Source organism: Hetaerina americana, unplaced genomic scaffold (genome assembly GCF_022747635.1).
Source record: "Hetaerina americana unplaced genomic scaffold, ioHetAmer1.1.p SCAF_33, whole genome shotgun sequence".
In the NCBI taxonomy this organism is placed as follows: Eukaryota; Metazoa; Arthropoda; class Insecta; order Odonata; family Calopterygidae; genus Hetaerina; species Hetaerina americana.
Genome location: NW_027286908.1, coordinates 481,937 through 498,278, shown reverse-complemented (window position 1 = coordinate 498,278; position 16,342 = coordinate 481,937). Strand labels below are relative to the sequence as shown.

Here is a 16,342-nt window from a genome sequence, read left to right as displayed (position 1 = left end):
GACACATTGGAAGGAAGACAAAGAGAGACCACCACGAATATTTCTCCAATAAATCAAAGATGCACGCTGAATTTGCAATAGCCTCATAGATATTCATCACAGTGCACAGAAATCTCTCTAGCCACTTTGGATTGCTGACGTATTTTTCTACTTTCGAGGCAAATTACTCTCATAGGATTTTAATCAAAGGTCCAGCATAGTGGGGACAATGGAAATAAATACCTATAGCACACTGAATGCGGGTTCATTATAAAAGGCGATCACGAATGCTGCCAAGGAGGCAACAGAAATGGTAAATAAGAAAAGTATTAAGAACGCACAACTTACAAGTTTTTTGAGAATACTCTGAAAATGATCGAACGCAAAGAAAAAAAAATCTGTCGAGAATTAAAAAATAAGTACATAATAAAAATAAGCGAGAATCTAATATGTTAAAAAAACGTGGTGGAAAGAGAATTGCGAGGATATGGAGAAATTACATTAACGGGAAACAAAGGGTATTCCACAAAATATTAAAGACGCAAGACTGAACACTCAGACTGGATAGGTTTAGATAAGGTGAAGAGAATATGGAGAAACGATTGAAGGCGAAAATACTGGGTCACATTATGGCTATTTTGGGTCACAATACTGGGCCATATCATACCCAAGAAATGTTACGTCTACGAGGATAAGATACGCCCAGTCATACATGAAGGACAGACAACGGCATTACGGAATATGACAACTGATAGGGCCTTTAGGACTAATAATAATCGGCAGAGCTACGCAGGGGTTTTGAAATAAGGCCTTCATTTTGTGTCGTGTCGCATTTTTATGTACAAGCATTAATAATCATATTAATATTTATTTTTTCAACGTTTGATATTCAAAGACGAGTGGGAGAAGATACGGTTCCATTGTTTTCTTTCTAGCGAGGACCCGAAGCCGTATTCTATCGCTACAAATCCCCTCGTTACAAATCTCATCTCCATGATTTTGAACGCTTTCGACAACTGCGATGATTACTCCGTAAGTCGGGTGAGCCTTTAATTTTGCGTGAATACTTTACGTGCTTTGATAAGAGCAAGCTGATGTAGAAAAGTTTTACTGAACGTTAACTTGAGTACTTAACGTAAGCCGAAATGTCGGGGCTCGAGTTTTGAAAATTTTTTTGAAAAAAAATTGAAAAGGAAATATTGTCACTCTCATGACGCCGTTCGAATCCGTTTATTCGCTTCGTGATAATTTAGAGTTTTAAAATATTTTTTGCTAAACAAACAATTCCAAAGAACATTTTCCTAACTTCAAGTACTGAATAGCAATGTTGTCCTTCGTTCGAGACCCAACTAATGAATTTTCAAGAGTCAGAGAATGAAAAACGGGTCGTGTCAATAATGCGGGAGAGTGCTGTGAGAAACGACTGCGCGAACTTGTTCTTTGAATAAATGCCGTGGTATACCCCTGAACTCCAAATTGCCCTGGATGTCGGAACGCTTCAAGCAGTATTCATCTGTTTTAGCCCTCACAGCCGTCCGGATGTCACCGTTTTACTCCGGAGACGAACGAAACGACGAATTTTAGGTCCGTGGCAGCGAATGCTTTCAAGACTCGCGCGAAAATTCGTAACAGTTGGAATTCGCCTTGAAGTTAACGAAGTTTTCCTTGACAACGGAAATGGCAACGTTTACTCGAAGCGCAAGGAAAAATCCTAGATATGAGAACTGGATTCCACCCTCCTTCCCCTGAGTCCCAACGTCCCATGTATGCCCGCCCATTCCCCCTTCCCTCGACCTCCAGGGACCCGCCTCCACACTGCAGGCGACTACGAGGAATGTGAGGAGAGACGACGCAATTTGTTTTTGTTGCTGGGGTTGGAGGCGCGTCAACCTAAGGTTATTAGCGCCTGAAGCTATATGTAAGCAGCGAGGCGGAGTGAAAATATATCCGTGCCAAAAGCCACTCGTTGCAATCGTGGGGACTCATGATGAGAATCACGAAGCCACTTTTGGTAACTCTTCTCATGTCACACAGAGTTCAGTTTTTGCAGTTTTATTTTCTGCTCTCTGGGCAGGGGTAAGGCAGGCATGGAAAAATAAACAACGTATTCTGTTTTCAGTTGAAATAAATCTTTTTGAATTTTTTTCCGATGATGCCTGAGCTAGTTCAGGAATGCATACGAGTATAATTCTGAACGCACGATAACCAAACAATATAATCTGAGCAACAACAAATAACATATCGTGTAATAATACTTGTATGGAAATTCAATAAACTAACTGTAATTCGGCCACAATCGAAACACAGAAAGTGTTGCTTAATACATGATTACTTAAATATTTTTATTTTTAATTCTTTCGGCTAAAAATAAAAAACCTTTTCCTAAAAATTTTACAGATTGGTGATATAATATTTTCTATACTTATTTCATTTAATGAAGTTCCTATGATTTAATGGTATACCATATTTATTCATTTATTCGACGTTTTATCAATTACTACCTTAACTCTAAAATTAATGACGATTAATACAACCCAGAAATGTGTGATATGGATGTCTGTTTTATAGAAATAAAAATCTCTGAGACAGAAAATATAACGAACCGTAAAATAGTTATGCAAGATATTAAGTTAAATTGCTACATAACCCGAATTGATTCCCATACAAAAATGGAATTGAATTCTGGGAATAACATTCGTAAATATACCTCATTTTCGTTTATTATAATTTTAGCGTTTATCGAAAAATTAACGGCTCTGTTGCCGCTGCAAACTCACGGACCGAATTAAGAGGGATACGGGAGCGGAAACTTAAAGACACCATAGAACAGATGAGAATGAAGTGGACCGATCTTTGCATGAAATGGAAACGATGATACAAGTAAATCATATGTACATAAGGATTCAAATATGTGAACCGAATAAGAAAATGATGAGCTGACTTCACTATTTTGTATCTACCGCAAACAAACACTAGTGCCAGACGATTTGACTTCTAATTACGTGAGGGTGATTTATAAATCCCAACAGCTTCGTCGGACTTTAAATTCTCTTCAAAGACAAATTTTACAGTAACCAAAACCACAAATTGATTCAGACTATTCGCCGATGAATCCAAGCTGAAATTAAATGCAATAAATACCGCAAAATAATGTCTGCCAATTTACTCATCATTCAGTTATGGTTTGATGGATAGATGCTGAAGTGGAATAACTAGGAATAAATACTTAAATATTTGCACTAATACACACATGTAAAAAAGAACAGAAAGCTGCATCATCCCTACACCCTAGTAGCGTTCAAATGAGCGAACTGTAAAATACCGTAACATCGATCATAGCTTTCCGACGTACATGATATACATATAACCATATACCGTGCCACCTAGAATAACATTTGGATATTATAAGGATGAAAAACTTACTAGGGCATGTGGTTACTTTTTATTTAGACCTAACTTGGCACTTCTATCGTTTTCTATCCAGCTTAGAAAATACTGGCTCAAGAATTGAACAAAAAAAAGAATTTATTTGATACGCATAAATATGCTGTAAAATCAAAATGCGTCAAACAATTACTCAACCATTTGGGATGGGAGCCTAAATAAAGCTAAGTTGAACTTAATTAAAAGGCATAATCCGTGCAATTTCACTTAATGCAATGAGATGAGGAAATGTTCTATTTCCGCACTGCAAAAGCAAGCTCAACGGCTCCACTTCCCCCTCGAAAACATTCAAAACCACGACACAAAGTGACATAACCCGAACGCATAAAATATAGCTCCTTGAAGATTGAGTCTCACCTTTTTTATGGCACATGTCCTGGTACTTCCTGCCACACGGCCTTTCCGTATCTTTCGTCATATTACGTAGACATAGACGATATGTGGATAGGCATCACAAAGAGTTTTTTAATAGTTAGCACTCGCGGTCAGAAGGTGAATTTCCGAGGGTATAACACATAATAAAGTTTTTAGAAGTATATTTTGTACATAAAAGGGAGTGTAACCCTTTAGCGCCAAGAACATTATCGCCGATTATGAATGTGTCCGGACTTTTAAAGAGTCTTGCAAATGCCCAAATAGATCCACACAGCTTTGGGTGATGTTCCGTCTGTAATTGACCATTTTGCATTATTGTCTTTATAAGAAATAGGTGAACTACATTTAAAGAAAATAATCTACATGTCAGAAGCTTTGCCATTTGGTACCTATTGTTCAATTGTTTCTCTTTTAGTGGGCCTTACTTTAGTAGATTAATTCACTCAATGAAAACCACCTTGGTTGGATAACTTCTGAAAAATAAAACTTTTGATACCTCGTTCAATCCAACAAAAACAACACAACGTGGTTTATGTATCTATTGAAAGTTCTTTCTTTAATAGTATAATTTTCAATTCCACAACATATATGGGCGAACTCAAAATAGCCTATTGTGCTTCATACGACGGCAGTATTTTAAGTATATTTACTTCAATATATTTTCTGCGTTTTGGTTAAATTTCTTCCCTAGCAAAAGTTCCCTGTTTTCAAGATATTCTGGCATTCTCTGACGCAGCCTCAACCATAAAGACGAGCATGACTTCATTTTTAAAAGGATAAAGTTGAGTTAATTCATCACGTAGGTGATGCTAATGTCTTTTGCTCCCCACGAAAAATAAAGAGTGAATAGCGCCTGGGATATTTTTTATTTGCCCAGAGCCAACTTACTCCCAAAACGTGAGATACACGTAAATACTGTCACACACTCGCAACAAGTCTCGTGTTGGGAATTTTGCCTGCAAGCAAAATAATTCCGCGGACCCAGCATCGTGCTTAAAAATATTGATTCCCCTCCTGAAATTAGTATCTTCTAAATAAAGCCTCTATTCAATAGTATTGGCAGCTCCCACCGCAGAATAATAGGAGCCATTGGTAACCCGTGAGAAACTTCGTTCCTAAATATGTCGTCGAAACGGATGTTCTTAAGTGGGGACGTTCCTCCATCTTGGCAAATTCCCAGAGGCAATGCCAATCAAAGACTTCTACCGGCAGAGTTTCCAGCGGTGGTGCTTTTCAGAGGTGTATTTCTTATCATACTAGGATAATTGGCCGATGCTATCTAGGTCCAAAAACCACATCGCTTCCGACAGTCACCTCACATAACGGTATTTACAAGCTATCAATACGACATTTCTTCAACTTCTTCGCATCACGTCACCGCGTTTTCAACACGCTAAAATACGGTTAGGAGGGATTTTGGCAGTAGTATCGTGGAGAAAGCGCTTGGTTGCTGAATCTAGAGTTCAAAAATCGGGTGATGCCTTTGGATAAATAAGTCTAAATTGCGATTTTTCATCAGTTGCAACTTGGTAGGAAACCAAATGGTAGCACTGGAAAGGAACGGGCCCACTTTTTGCCGAATTCGCGAATGTTTCACTCATCATAAGCCTTATTTTGAGTTGAGCACTGTCCTCACTTACCAAAACATACTTTCAGTTGGTAGCTGCGATGATCTCGAATTCTCCAAAGCGTATGTTTCTCAATGAAAGTGAATTCACAAAAATAAAATTCAGTATCAAGGATTTCGAAAAACGTTTCCGAGCAAATACTTTTCAAAAAGAACCATGGTATTTCATGTGAATTCACCTAGCACCTTGCCATCAATAATACCCGTGACTCCATGTTCCCTTTATGTGGACAGAACTTTCTTCCTCCTTACACCTTATCTTTTTTATATTTACTTTGGTTTCGTTGAGCTGAAAAGGGAATAATATTATTTATTTATTGATAACATATTAAAGTTTTTTGATCGCGCGACGAATGCTAACCAAGTCGCACTTCCCTTTATTGCATTAAGGATTTTCTCGTTAGAGTGGCTGTTTTGAGTATAACTACTTCTCGTATATATGTGCTAATATTTGATTCATTGGTTTGATGTAGTGGACATTGGTACTAGTAATGTCTGTCACCGGCATTATAATTCACACATAGACGCTACATAATTTGCTACCAGAACTCTTTCAAATCAATGATCAGGGGAAGGTATTTTGACATTTTTCTTCATTTTGAGTTAGATTCGAGCCATTTGGAATTAATATAACTCTTGGGAATGTTTCATTTAATAATTTGTTAACATAGGCAATATCCGGTCTATTGATTATTATTATTCTATCAAAATGAAGAGCTCCGTCGTAATAACATCAGAGTTTCTCATTTTCGAGGATGCTCTCTGGACCGTAGACATACGTAATATGGAGTGCGTGTTGTAATTAGGTGACGCTCGACAGCAATTTCTTGGTGGAATCTGCAATCTTTGCTGCCGTGTTTTTTCTGCCGGTGTATTCTGTTTTGGTAAGGACTTTACATTCAGCTACAACTAGTCACTATAATTTATCCAAATTGGTGGCTTTAGGCAATATATTTAAAATATCTAATCTAACTGATATAGTATTTTATTTCACTATACTCTTTATTCAACTCCTTGCTGCTACTGCTCGATCCTGCATTACTATTGGAAAACCTTCCGTTTCTGGAATGAGATTTCCGGTCATGATTAAGGAAGTGATTATTCTATTTTCAAGTTTTGAATAATGTTGTAGTGGGTGTCATGCAATCAATAATGCTTTTATTGACTAGGTTTCTTTCTTTTACTCGGCGAAATCCTTTGTACCTTCTTCCCGTCCATCAGTCGCCTCTCTAAGATTCAGGCAGGGCGTTAAACCACCGCCTGCTCTAACGTTGGCTTGGTGGAGTGGCGCAAGATCTTTGAAGGGCAGTCTTGGGTTTTTATTTGAGTTTTGTGCAGTTCCATGACATCTATGAATCTATGAGCCTTCTTACCCCTTCCTCCCTAGTAACCGTTACTTTTTATTGTTATTAATAATATTATTTAAGAAACCCGATCACTTTAAAGGCAAATTTTCTTTGGATTTAATTTGGAGAACTAGATGATGTTCATGGAGAAAAAATGGTAAGGGGAAAAGTGCCATTTAATTGGTTAGATAGCAAGACCCTGCCCAAATAAAAATATGTGGAAGAGCGACTCAGGTGGGGGCGGAGAGGAAAGGCGGCAGAGGAAATATACTGGCGTACGTGATTCCCTCTTTGTGGTAAAGCATCGATAACACTCACCAAAGACGGGAGCGGCTCACCAAAGACGTTTCAGGAGTTCAGTTGGAAGGTCAACTTGCTGCATGCACCATTGATTTACTGCCCTATACGTGCAAACTTATGATCAGTGTCGGGGTCGAAACTTGGAGACAGAATCAAGTCATATGCGAGTGACTACCACGATTTCGGCAAAATCTTTCGGATCGGACCAGAAAACATCGTTAACGTCTCACGGCTCATTTACCGTTTGCTTCGATCATTAAATGAATGTAAATTATTTGCATCTCCTGCAAATAATGTATTCACTGTTAAGTTTTATTAACAACACTCAACTCAATTCTAGTGAGTATTTTACCTGGTCTCACCGTAGCTACCAATGTAAATACGATATGTTACTGACAGTTTTCATGTGTGGAGGGGATTCGAACGTCTCAAGGTAAGTCAATTTGCCATTGAAATCGATAAATAAATCGATACGAAAACGAGTCAACTCCAATGCGTATTCGTCGCTTGATGAGAGGAAGGAGGATTCAGCAGAGGGGCAGGGGTGTGGATGGAGGGCAGTGGGTAGATTATGATGGCTTGCACTAAACCAACGCGACCCGACATCCTTGAGTGTTATGCAACTCCTTGCAATAGATTGGAATTGCCACGACGCATAACCTCCAGGATACGGGGACCTCGTCGGTCGCATTGGTCACATCCTCTGGGCTCAGGAGACCCAATGCCGTCGAACGATCCTTAGGGATTCCCTAGGGAAGCACCCCCGCGGGAGGCGCTCCCATCTACACACTCCGTCGACCGACCACAAGAAATACTCGGCCCCCACGGTCTATTGGGGCGAATTTAATACACTAGGCTAGCAATAAAATCTGGCATAAAATGTCTCGAATTACCCCTAATTGAGTCGCCAATGCAATACAATCTACATCAATGTAATGCTTATTTTTCTTGGCTAGGCAATCAGGCTAAAACAAACTTGAATATTTTTACCTTACTTACCTAATATTTAAAATTTTGACTTTAAAGTTTTATAGACAATGGATGTATGGTAAGCAGTTTCATAAACGACTATATCCATTAAATGATTAGGAGGGAAATACCTTTAATAAAGAAAAACCTTTACATTATACCCATTGATGATTGAAATTGTATTATTGTCCTCAGTCTACCCAAATTTCCTGATTATTCATCCATCTATCACCGAGTTGTCCATGTGCCAAAATAATTCTCATTATTTTTCACGACTTTATTAATGTAACAAAATAAATGTTCCCAAAACAATAAAAACCTAATAGTCTAATGTAAAATCTTCCATCCATCCATTAATACAGATATGTATTAAGAATATAAATTCAAAATCCTTCGCAGATATAAACCCTCATTTTCATCTATTGCAAATTTAATTCGCCATAGAATTAATAACTTTGATTATCGATATTTCCTTAATTATCTATTAAAACAATATTTTAATTAAATTAATATTCAGCATAAGTATCTGCATCATGGTACAAAAATTTAAACCTACGAAGTTAATTCCCACTTCCAGTGAGTTGCTGCAGTAGATAATGATTAAACAATAAACTAAGTCATCATTCTTATATGTACTCTATATCTACGGTAAATTCGAGTTATGGTCACAAACCTGAAACACAAGAGTAACCTAGAGGCTACAGAAAACCTTAGTTATGCCTTCATACTTACGTGTTGCAAAAAACTGAATGTATTTGGCCACCAAGCTAAAACCTGATCCAAGGTATCAGAGTTCAACATCACCCAGAAATTGCATTAATATCTGGGCTAATAGGGCAACAGCATTCATTTATAGGGGAACATAGTTAAGAGATTTCACTGTCTACAGAATTCGAAAAAGTTTAATCATGAAAAGAGTACTCACAACTGGTGTATCCAAATTCATCTTCTTCTTCAGGGTCAGCTTCAATTTCCTCTTTTGTCCTTTTCACATTTCCAGCACTGGCACGTGAAATCTGTCAATGGAAATCCTTTGTTGAAAACATTTGAAAATAAAGTCAGCATCCATATTAATACATTTGAGGAATAAAATGTTTCAGTAGAAGTTTAGACAAATAATTAATGGCAGCATTTTTATATCCTTTCTATATACTACCTGGTGTTAAATATACTTCGCAATTTTATTTACCCACAAAAAAATTGATTTTTCCTACATACCTCCCAGAATTTTAAAACTTTTTCACTTGGAACAAGAATGTAACGTCCATTGCTTGTTTATTTATACTCATTCACTGCAGGCCTTATTCATTTGAAGAAAAATATTCATTATGTAAATACAAAAAAACCATACATAATGCTTTCCTAGGTTAATTGCTTCTTCCTGCTACTGAGTTCTGAGTTAATTCCATGCCAGGTCTCAAATATGTACGCCTTTCAAATTGTTACTCAATTTTTGAAAGCCCTTTTGCCCTAGTTACTCCCTGCCATTGACGCCCTTTATATATTTTTTATTTTTAGGTTTCAAATTTTTAAATTCTAATTCTCCAGTATCCATGGCATAGTCTTTATTGTTGATTTTATCAGTGTCTTTTATCCAGAAAATTCCCCAAAGGTCTTTATGTTTCCCCATGATAATACGAGCTTCATTTTTCCAAGTCACTCCATGTCATCAGACAAGTTCATTTTGGACAAATATTGGTCATGTATTTATAACAATCAGCTGCGGTGTCCGAAATTATTAGGAATGCCTGGGAGTTTCATCATTACATCAGGGAGATAACATGATACCCTGACATATGCTGGAAGTATGTTTAAATGCAAGAAGAATATCAGGTAAGCACAACACCCTGACAATAAATTCCTATGTAATTGCAAGTTACTTAGAGTGGTCCCTCCCTCAAAAGACACAGATTTCCTGGAAAATAAAATCAATGTTCTATAACAATTATAATTCACTGTTTTTCTAAAATAGTTCCTCAATGAGCCTGTGAAGAGGTCAGTATTATTCCACTAAATTCTAATTTCACAACGTTGAAATTATAATTCTGTTACATTAAAATTATAATTCCAGAACATTAAAATTAATTGCACTCAAAAATGAACAGGAAGAATCACTCACAAGCACAAGAAGGAGATGAGGAACAGAAACAAAGCAATTACTCTAACTACATAAATCAAAAATATACCGAAACCAAGGTAAAAATAAAAAAAGTATTCAGAGAACAAAATATTGAGAACCTTATTTTCACATAAATCCACACAAACTACTGTCTCAATATGAAAACCTCAATACAGTATCTCTCATTTGATCGTCAAGTAGAGCAAAGACCATGAAGAAGAGCATGAATATCTGGGAATGAATTTGTAGCATTTCAAAAATGTATTTCAAACTCTTTCCTTTGTAAAATGTGTCAAGCACTGATTTTTTCCAATATATCCATCAGTTTCGCTGAGTTTTCTGGGATTTCTTGATCTAGCAGAATCTTGTAAATACCCAGATTTATGCAAAGAAGAATTACTATTTTAAATTATTCTTTCATTATCTTCTCCAGAAATTTGGACCATACTCTTAATTTATTCTTCAATGCAGCTTTTCCACAAGAGGATCTTGCTACATCAGTTTAAAATCAGAAATTTACAAAGATTTGATTTTAAAACATTACTTGTGTAAAATTGGACTTTGAATTTATTATAACAGTTTTGAAGATGGCTAATTTAAACACTGTCAACAAATTATAGTTACATGAAGGCCTTCAGACTTCATTTAAAAGAAGAAAGGAAAGTGTTATGAAAAATGGTTTTGTAGGCATCAAACGATATTTCCACATCCAGGATTCAATCTATGACCCAATATGATTAAATTCAAAGTATTAAAATATTTTACTTTCAAAGCTTCATAGACTTTATTGCTTTGAGCATACTATTGGTGATTATTTTTTCAACATGCATGCAGATTTCAAGCATTCAAAAATTGGATATTTTTATTTAAATTAAGTATTTTACTATTTATTTATTATGTGCTACTTCTGCAATTATATATTTAATTATTACATTGTGCTTATTGAAGCAACTAATATCACTGCACATTACAAACAAAAACAATTCCCATTAAATCTAACCATCATCACCAGGGACAGGGAGGGAAAGATGTAGTAGGTAAGAAGTGTGTGGCGGGAGAGAAGAGAGAGAAAGAGTAAGTTTCCATTGCTGACCTCGACACCTTTCTTGGTGAGTATCCGCCCCTCCATGTCCCGAGCATCTTCCTCATCATCATCACTCTCCTCCTCACTTGAGGAGTATCGACTGGTCGCAGCTGCCTTCCCAGAAGAGGCTGAATCCCTTCGCTTCTGGCTGGACTGCTGCCTCATCCCACTCTGCCTCTCTTCATCGTTTATCCCAGGCTGTAACATTGGCAACACACAACTGATCAATCAGACGACATACGTTCAACATTGAATGTAGAATTAAATTGGCCCTATCAAAAGATAGTACATGACTGATACACAAATTTATCATGTCAACAAATCAGCTAACAAGATTAGAGAAAAGGCTGTTCTACTTTCCTTGATAGGTGAATGTATGTTGATGAAAATTACTACTCATTGCTCGTAAATGTTTTACTTGACGATTTAAATTTTTCACTGAAGGCCCTCAAAAAGCATAAAAATAAGGAGATAAGTAAGTTCACATAATATTGATGCAGGGGTTAAAGAAAAAAAGCAATAAGAACAAAAGTTCATATATTTCCTTATCACTGGAGTAATTTGCATGAATACGCAAAATGCATTTCCATATTGTTCCCATAAAAGAAGACAAATTGATTGTCATTCATGCTGGTTATGACAAGATTGCACTCACCTTGCATGACCAAATTTTTCACACTTCTATCCTTCATGAGTACAAGTATAAAATGGCTCCCTTAGCATATTTCATAGTCAATATTTTGGTGGATAATGTTCCAATAATACAGAAAATGAATTATATGAATAGTTCATATCATGTAGAAGTATTAACTTTCCAAGAGGCAACATTATAAAACATGAAATTTTTCCAATGAAGAATTACAGAGGAAAATATGTTTTGCTCCATAATTCTTGAAGTTCATTAAGTTACATTTCCTGAAAATTGAAACTTAATGCTCACTAATACATCAAACAAAATTTATATCATTCCCAAAAAATTCAATCGAAATTGTTATTTCTTGAACTCCACACATACTATAACCATAATTTTTTTCACACACACTGAATATTATTTTTCCCAGAAAACTTGGCAATGAGTTAGGGTATATGTTATGAACTATATCAGGGAATATAGGAAATTCTCAAATTAATGTAGCACACCACATAGGTCAATATTTACTAAAAACTGGAGTAGTTTTCAGTTTCAATATTTGTTGTAATATAATGCCCTTGAGTAAACATATTCCACATAATACTGAATATTCATCACTGCCTGTTTAACAAAAAGAAACACAAAAAGAGAGTATAGTGTTTCTTTTAATTGGATGACCCAGTTAATATGAATGCTGAGTGAGCAGGTGGAGCTTCTAAACCATGATCAAATTGATTTCCTCTCAAAGTTTTCAAAACCCTGATGGCATTTCTATGGTTCCATTAGGCAAAAATGGTAAATCCTACAAATTGCTTAACTTTCAGCTTCACTTTCAGCATCTTTTTAGCCTGTGTTTATTCAGGCAGATGTCATTGAAATGTTTGATTGTGGCCCCACAAGACCGGATTCTCACCTGAATAACGTCAGGAGAGGGAGTTCTGGCGAGAGGCACTTTAGGAGGTTGTGGGGCCCGCATCTTGGCCGACTGGCGTTTGCCAGCCAATGGCGCTGATGAGGATGAAGTGGAGGCCCAGGATGAGGATGAATGGTAAGAGGATGCTGATGTTGCTCCATTCTGACGCTCCTCACCTTCATTCTGAAAATACAGATCAAAGACTTTGAATTTAAGTTGATCACCTCCCACAATGGACAAAACAACTTCCTGCTTTTTCAGACTTGACTGTCACAACCTCTCATGGAGGTAGGCACAGGACAAGCATTAGATAAAGGTACCTTCTGGCATATGGTGATAAATTGTGCATTTCCCCTATATTAGCTAGTTCAAAACAAGAGTTGATTATCATTAAGCTATTATGGCTTTGCCAAACATTACTTTGAATGTGTTGATGCCCTATTCCTTCCTTCTATAATTTTTTCTTGCATCACTTCTCCCTAGTTTTATTTAATCACCTTGCATTCTATTGCATTTAGTGCTTCTGAATACGCATTTAATACCAATGATCATATGTATAGACATCGAAACGGCTACTGTTTTCATATATTTTTACCATGGACTTGCATGGATTTTTAGCATGAACTTTGGTTAGTACTAAAAGGCACATATGTAAATGCCTTCACTTTCATTTGGTATGAGTCCCAGCAGGTAAAGGAAGCCTTAGGTACATAACTCTTGTAGGGCCTTAGGCTCTTAATTAGCCAGAAAATTTTGAGAAATGGAAAACCAAAATACATATTCTGCAAATATAAAACAAACGCTCAATTATTGCACTAATGTGATTATTCAGAGTAAAAAAATGGAAGTTCATATTTGATGATTTATATTTTTACACTTTATTACAGGAAATATTAATCAAAATTTTGGTGCAAGAACAGTTAAAATATTTTCTCCTCGTTAATTGAGACTCAATCACATAACCCTAAAGTTAATTCCATAAATTAGGCTGTATTTTCATGTCTCATAAACACTTCAAAGTATAAATTTAATCAGCTTTTTACTACTAACCATTCAACTGAAAAAAAAACACCCTTAACAATGACATCTGAGCTGTAAACAAAATGTTGGTGTTCATGTTTATATTTATATTTTTTCTAAGAAAGACAGTAAATTAAGTAAATGTATTATAATTAATTAAATAAATAAAGCAATACTTTGCAAGAGTGTAAGATACCTTGAAGGATACTGCGACATAAAGGGCATCTTCATCACAAATCACATAAAAAGTCAAATAGAGTAATCCTGGCAACTCACCCACTGAATGAGAGACTGGACAAGAAAGGTAACAGGGTTCCCAGATCCTCGAATGACCTCCACAGCTCGCTCATGGCTTGCATGACGAACGTCAATGCCATCAACTTCTAAAATCCGATCCCCAGTCTGAGGGAAAAATATGATTTTGATAGAAAATGGAAAAGTAATTCAATAATTATTGCTACTTTCAGCATTAAACTTCATAAATTACATGAAAATATAACTATATAGTAGTAGTTTTAGGGGAGGTGACCGACAGCTAGGTTCATTTACACTATTAGGGGTGGATGAGAAAATAGGAAGGGTGGAGAGAAACCTGGCATTGGCATTAGCCTACTCTAAACAAAAGACATTGATCAGCAGTGGGATGTTGGAGAATGTAATAGAGGGGAGAATGTTAAGCAAGTGAGGAAGGGGCAGGAATCAGATAGGGATGTTGGATGGGGTGAAGGAAGGAAGAAGGTTAATGAAGATGAATAGGGGCTTGTTGTAGAGTAGGATGTTGGGTGGTATTTTATCAGAAAATATAAAATATCAATTGTTGGTTTTGCCCATCCAAAACCTACCTTAGCCAGTTACCTATTTTAATAAACAATAATGAGTCTAATGGAATTGTGTAAATTTGCATAAATCATTTCAAAAACATTACCAAGGTGGACCATGAAAATGATGTTTCCACGGATGTCCCTTACCACTCCTTCAATTGGTCCAAGGAAGAAAAAAAGGGGAAAACCATTGATATGGAATTCAAAAAATCAGTAATAAAAAAAATTAATTTCTGCCTTCTATATTAGCTCAAAGTGAATTAATATTGTTGATACAAAAAAAATATTTTCTCCACTTCTCAAAATGGTCATTGAGCAAAAGAGAACAGTCTATTGTTACTTCCAATTCCTTCTAAGAGCAGTAAATTACTATTGATTCTCTAGTAGGTGTAACTGTATATCTCATACTCCTTCACATTTGATAATGTAACTGCAAGTGGCAATTCTAACAACACCAATTCTGGAATACTTTCTTGAAATCCCTCAAACAATTGGATATAATTAGCAATTTTCAAATAAATAATGAAACAATAGGATCACTATTCGGGTCTTCTGCAGTGTCTGGCCTCACCCTGCTCTGATCTTTGGGCAGCAGCAGGGACAGTGTACGAAGTGGTAGACGTTAGAGAAAGAAAGTTTTCCTGCTTAGTCATAATTAATAATAACAGAAAAAATATTTTCAGTAGCCTCTATTTCAATGATACATGTCATTTTTTACTGGTCTTTATTATTTTATATTCTCAGTTCTTGCTGGATCCTTTAAAGCAATTAAAAATACTTTAATAATTATTGAGTGAAGTATATTTGCTATTTTTCATGCACACTTTCTTGTGTGAACTACACTTATTTACCTTCACAAAAATTACAAGTAGGTTAACTTCTTCATGATGAACTAAGTGTTATTTTATAGAAATTTAGTTAACTATACAAGTGTAGCTTTGGAGCCAGAGATTAATTAGGAAACATCCTAATTTTCTTGAGCTAATTTAATGCAGTCATATTTGCATTTCAAGTGCTTAATAAAGTTTGAGATCTACTATATTGAGTCATACATGATATAGTTCATTGTAGCCTATCTTTAATTAAAAATAAAAATTTTATTTGCTGGATTACACAGTAAAACAATCATTCGGGGAAAAGGTTCATTAAGTAGTCATCTACATGTAATCAATTGAAATTTAATTAAAAATCATAATTCAACAACCATAATTTCCTAGATTCAATCTTAATTGAGTAGAGTTACTATTTAAAGTACTTCTGTTTTCACAAGTACATGGTTTCTTTTCCTCTAATGCCATAACTACCACCATTGTAATTGATTACTACTGGTCAGCTATTCTCAAGAATTACAAGTCTTGATAAGAGCCAAGGGCAGGTGCAAATGGAAGGGGAGGAAGGAAAGAGGCTGGAAAATACCCTAGAAATTTGACTGGAACCATAATGAATGGTAGAGCCACTCAAAAGAGTGTTCCTAAATGCAAGCACCATCCGTTATTAGAAAAGTAAGACAACCATTTCCCTCAGGACTGCACCACATGACCTTGTCAGCTGATTACTCTATGCTATAATTTATGGTAAATAGTTTAGTGAACAATGATCTCACCTTGAGCTCTCCAGTGCGCCCTGCTGGGCTTTGGGGAATAACATTCTTGATGAATATACCAGAGATGGCAGAGCCACTGTCGGGGCCAGCATTGTATAGGTCCACCTGGAG

At 36.1% G+C, this 16,342-nt stretch overlaps 1 protein-coding gene across 4 annotated transcripts in view; it reads right to left on the bottom strand.

Moving 5' to 3' along the window:
- inaD (inactivation no afterpotential D) overlaps positions 1 to 16,342 on the bottom strand; it is a 217,280-nt gene that overhangs the window by 160,503 nt on the left and 40,435 nt on the right. For all 4 annotated transcript variants that reach the window (XM_071589098.1, XM_071589100.1, XM_071589099.1 and 1 more), the window contains 5 exons: positions 16,232 to 16,336; positions 14,084 to 14,209; positions 12,788 to 12,970; positions 11,253 to 11,441; positions 8,966 to 9,056 (listed from right to left, as the gene is read on the bottom strand). In XM_071589098.1, coding sequence (XP_071445199.1) covers positions 8,966 to 9,056; positions 11,253 to 11,441; positions 12,788 to 12,970; positions 14,084 to 14,209; positions 16,232 to 16,336 — 694 coding nt within the window. The remainder of the gene's footprint in view (positions 1 to 8,965; positions 9,057 to 11,252; positions 11,442 to 12,787; positions 12,971 to 14,083; positions 14,210 to 16,231; positions 16,337 to 16,342) is intronic.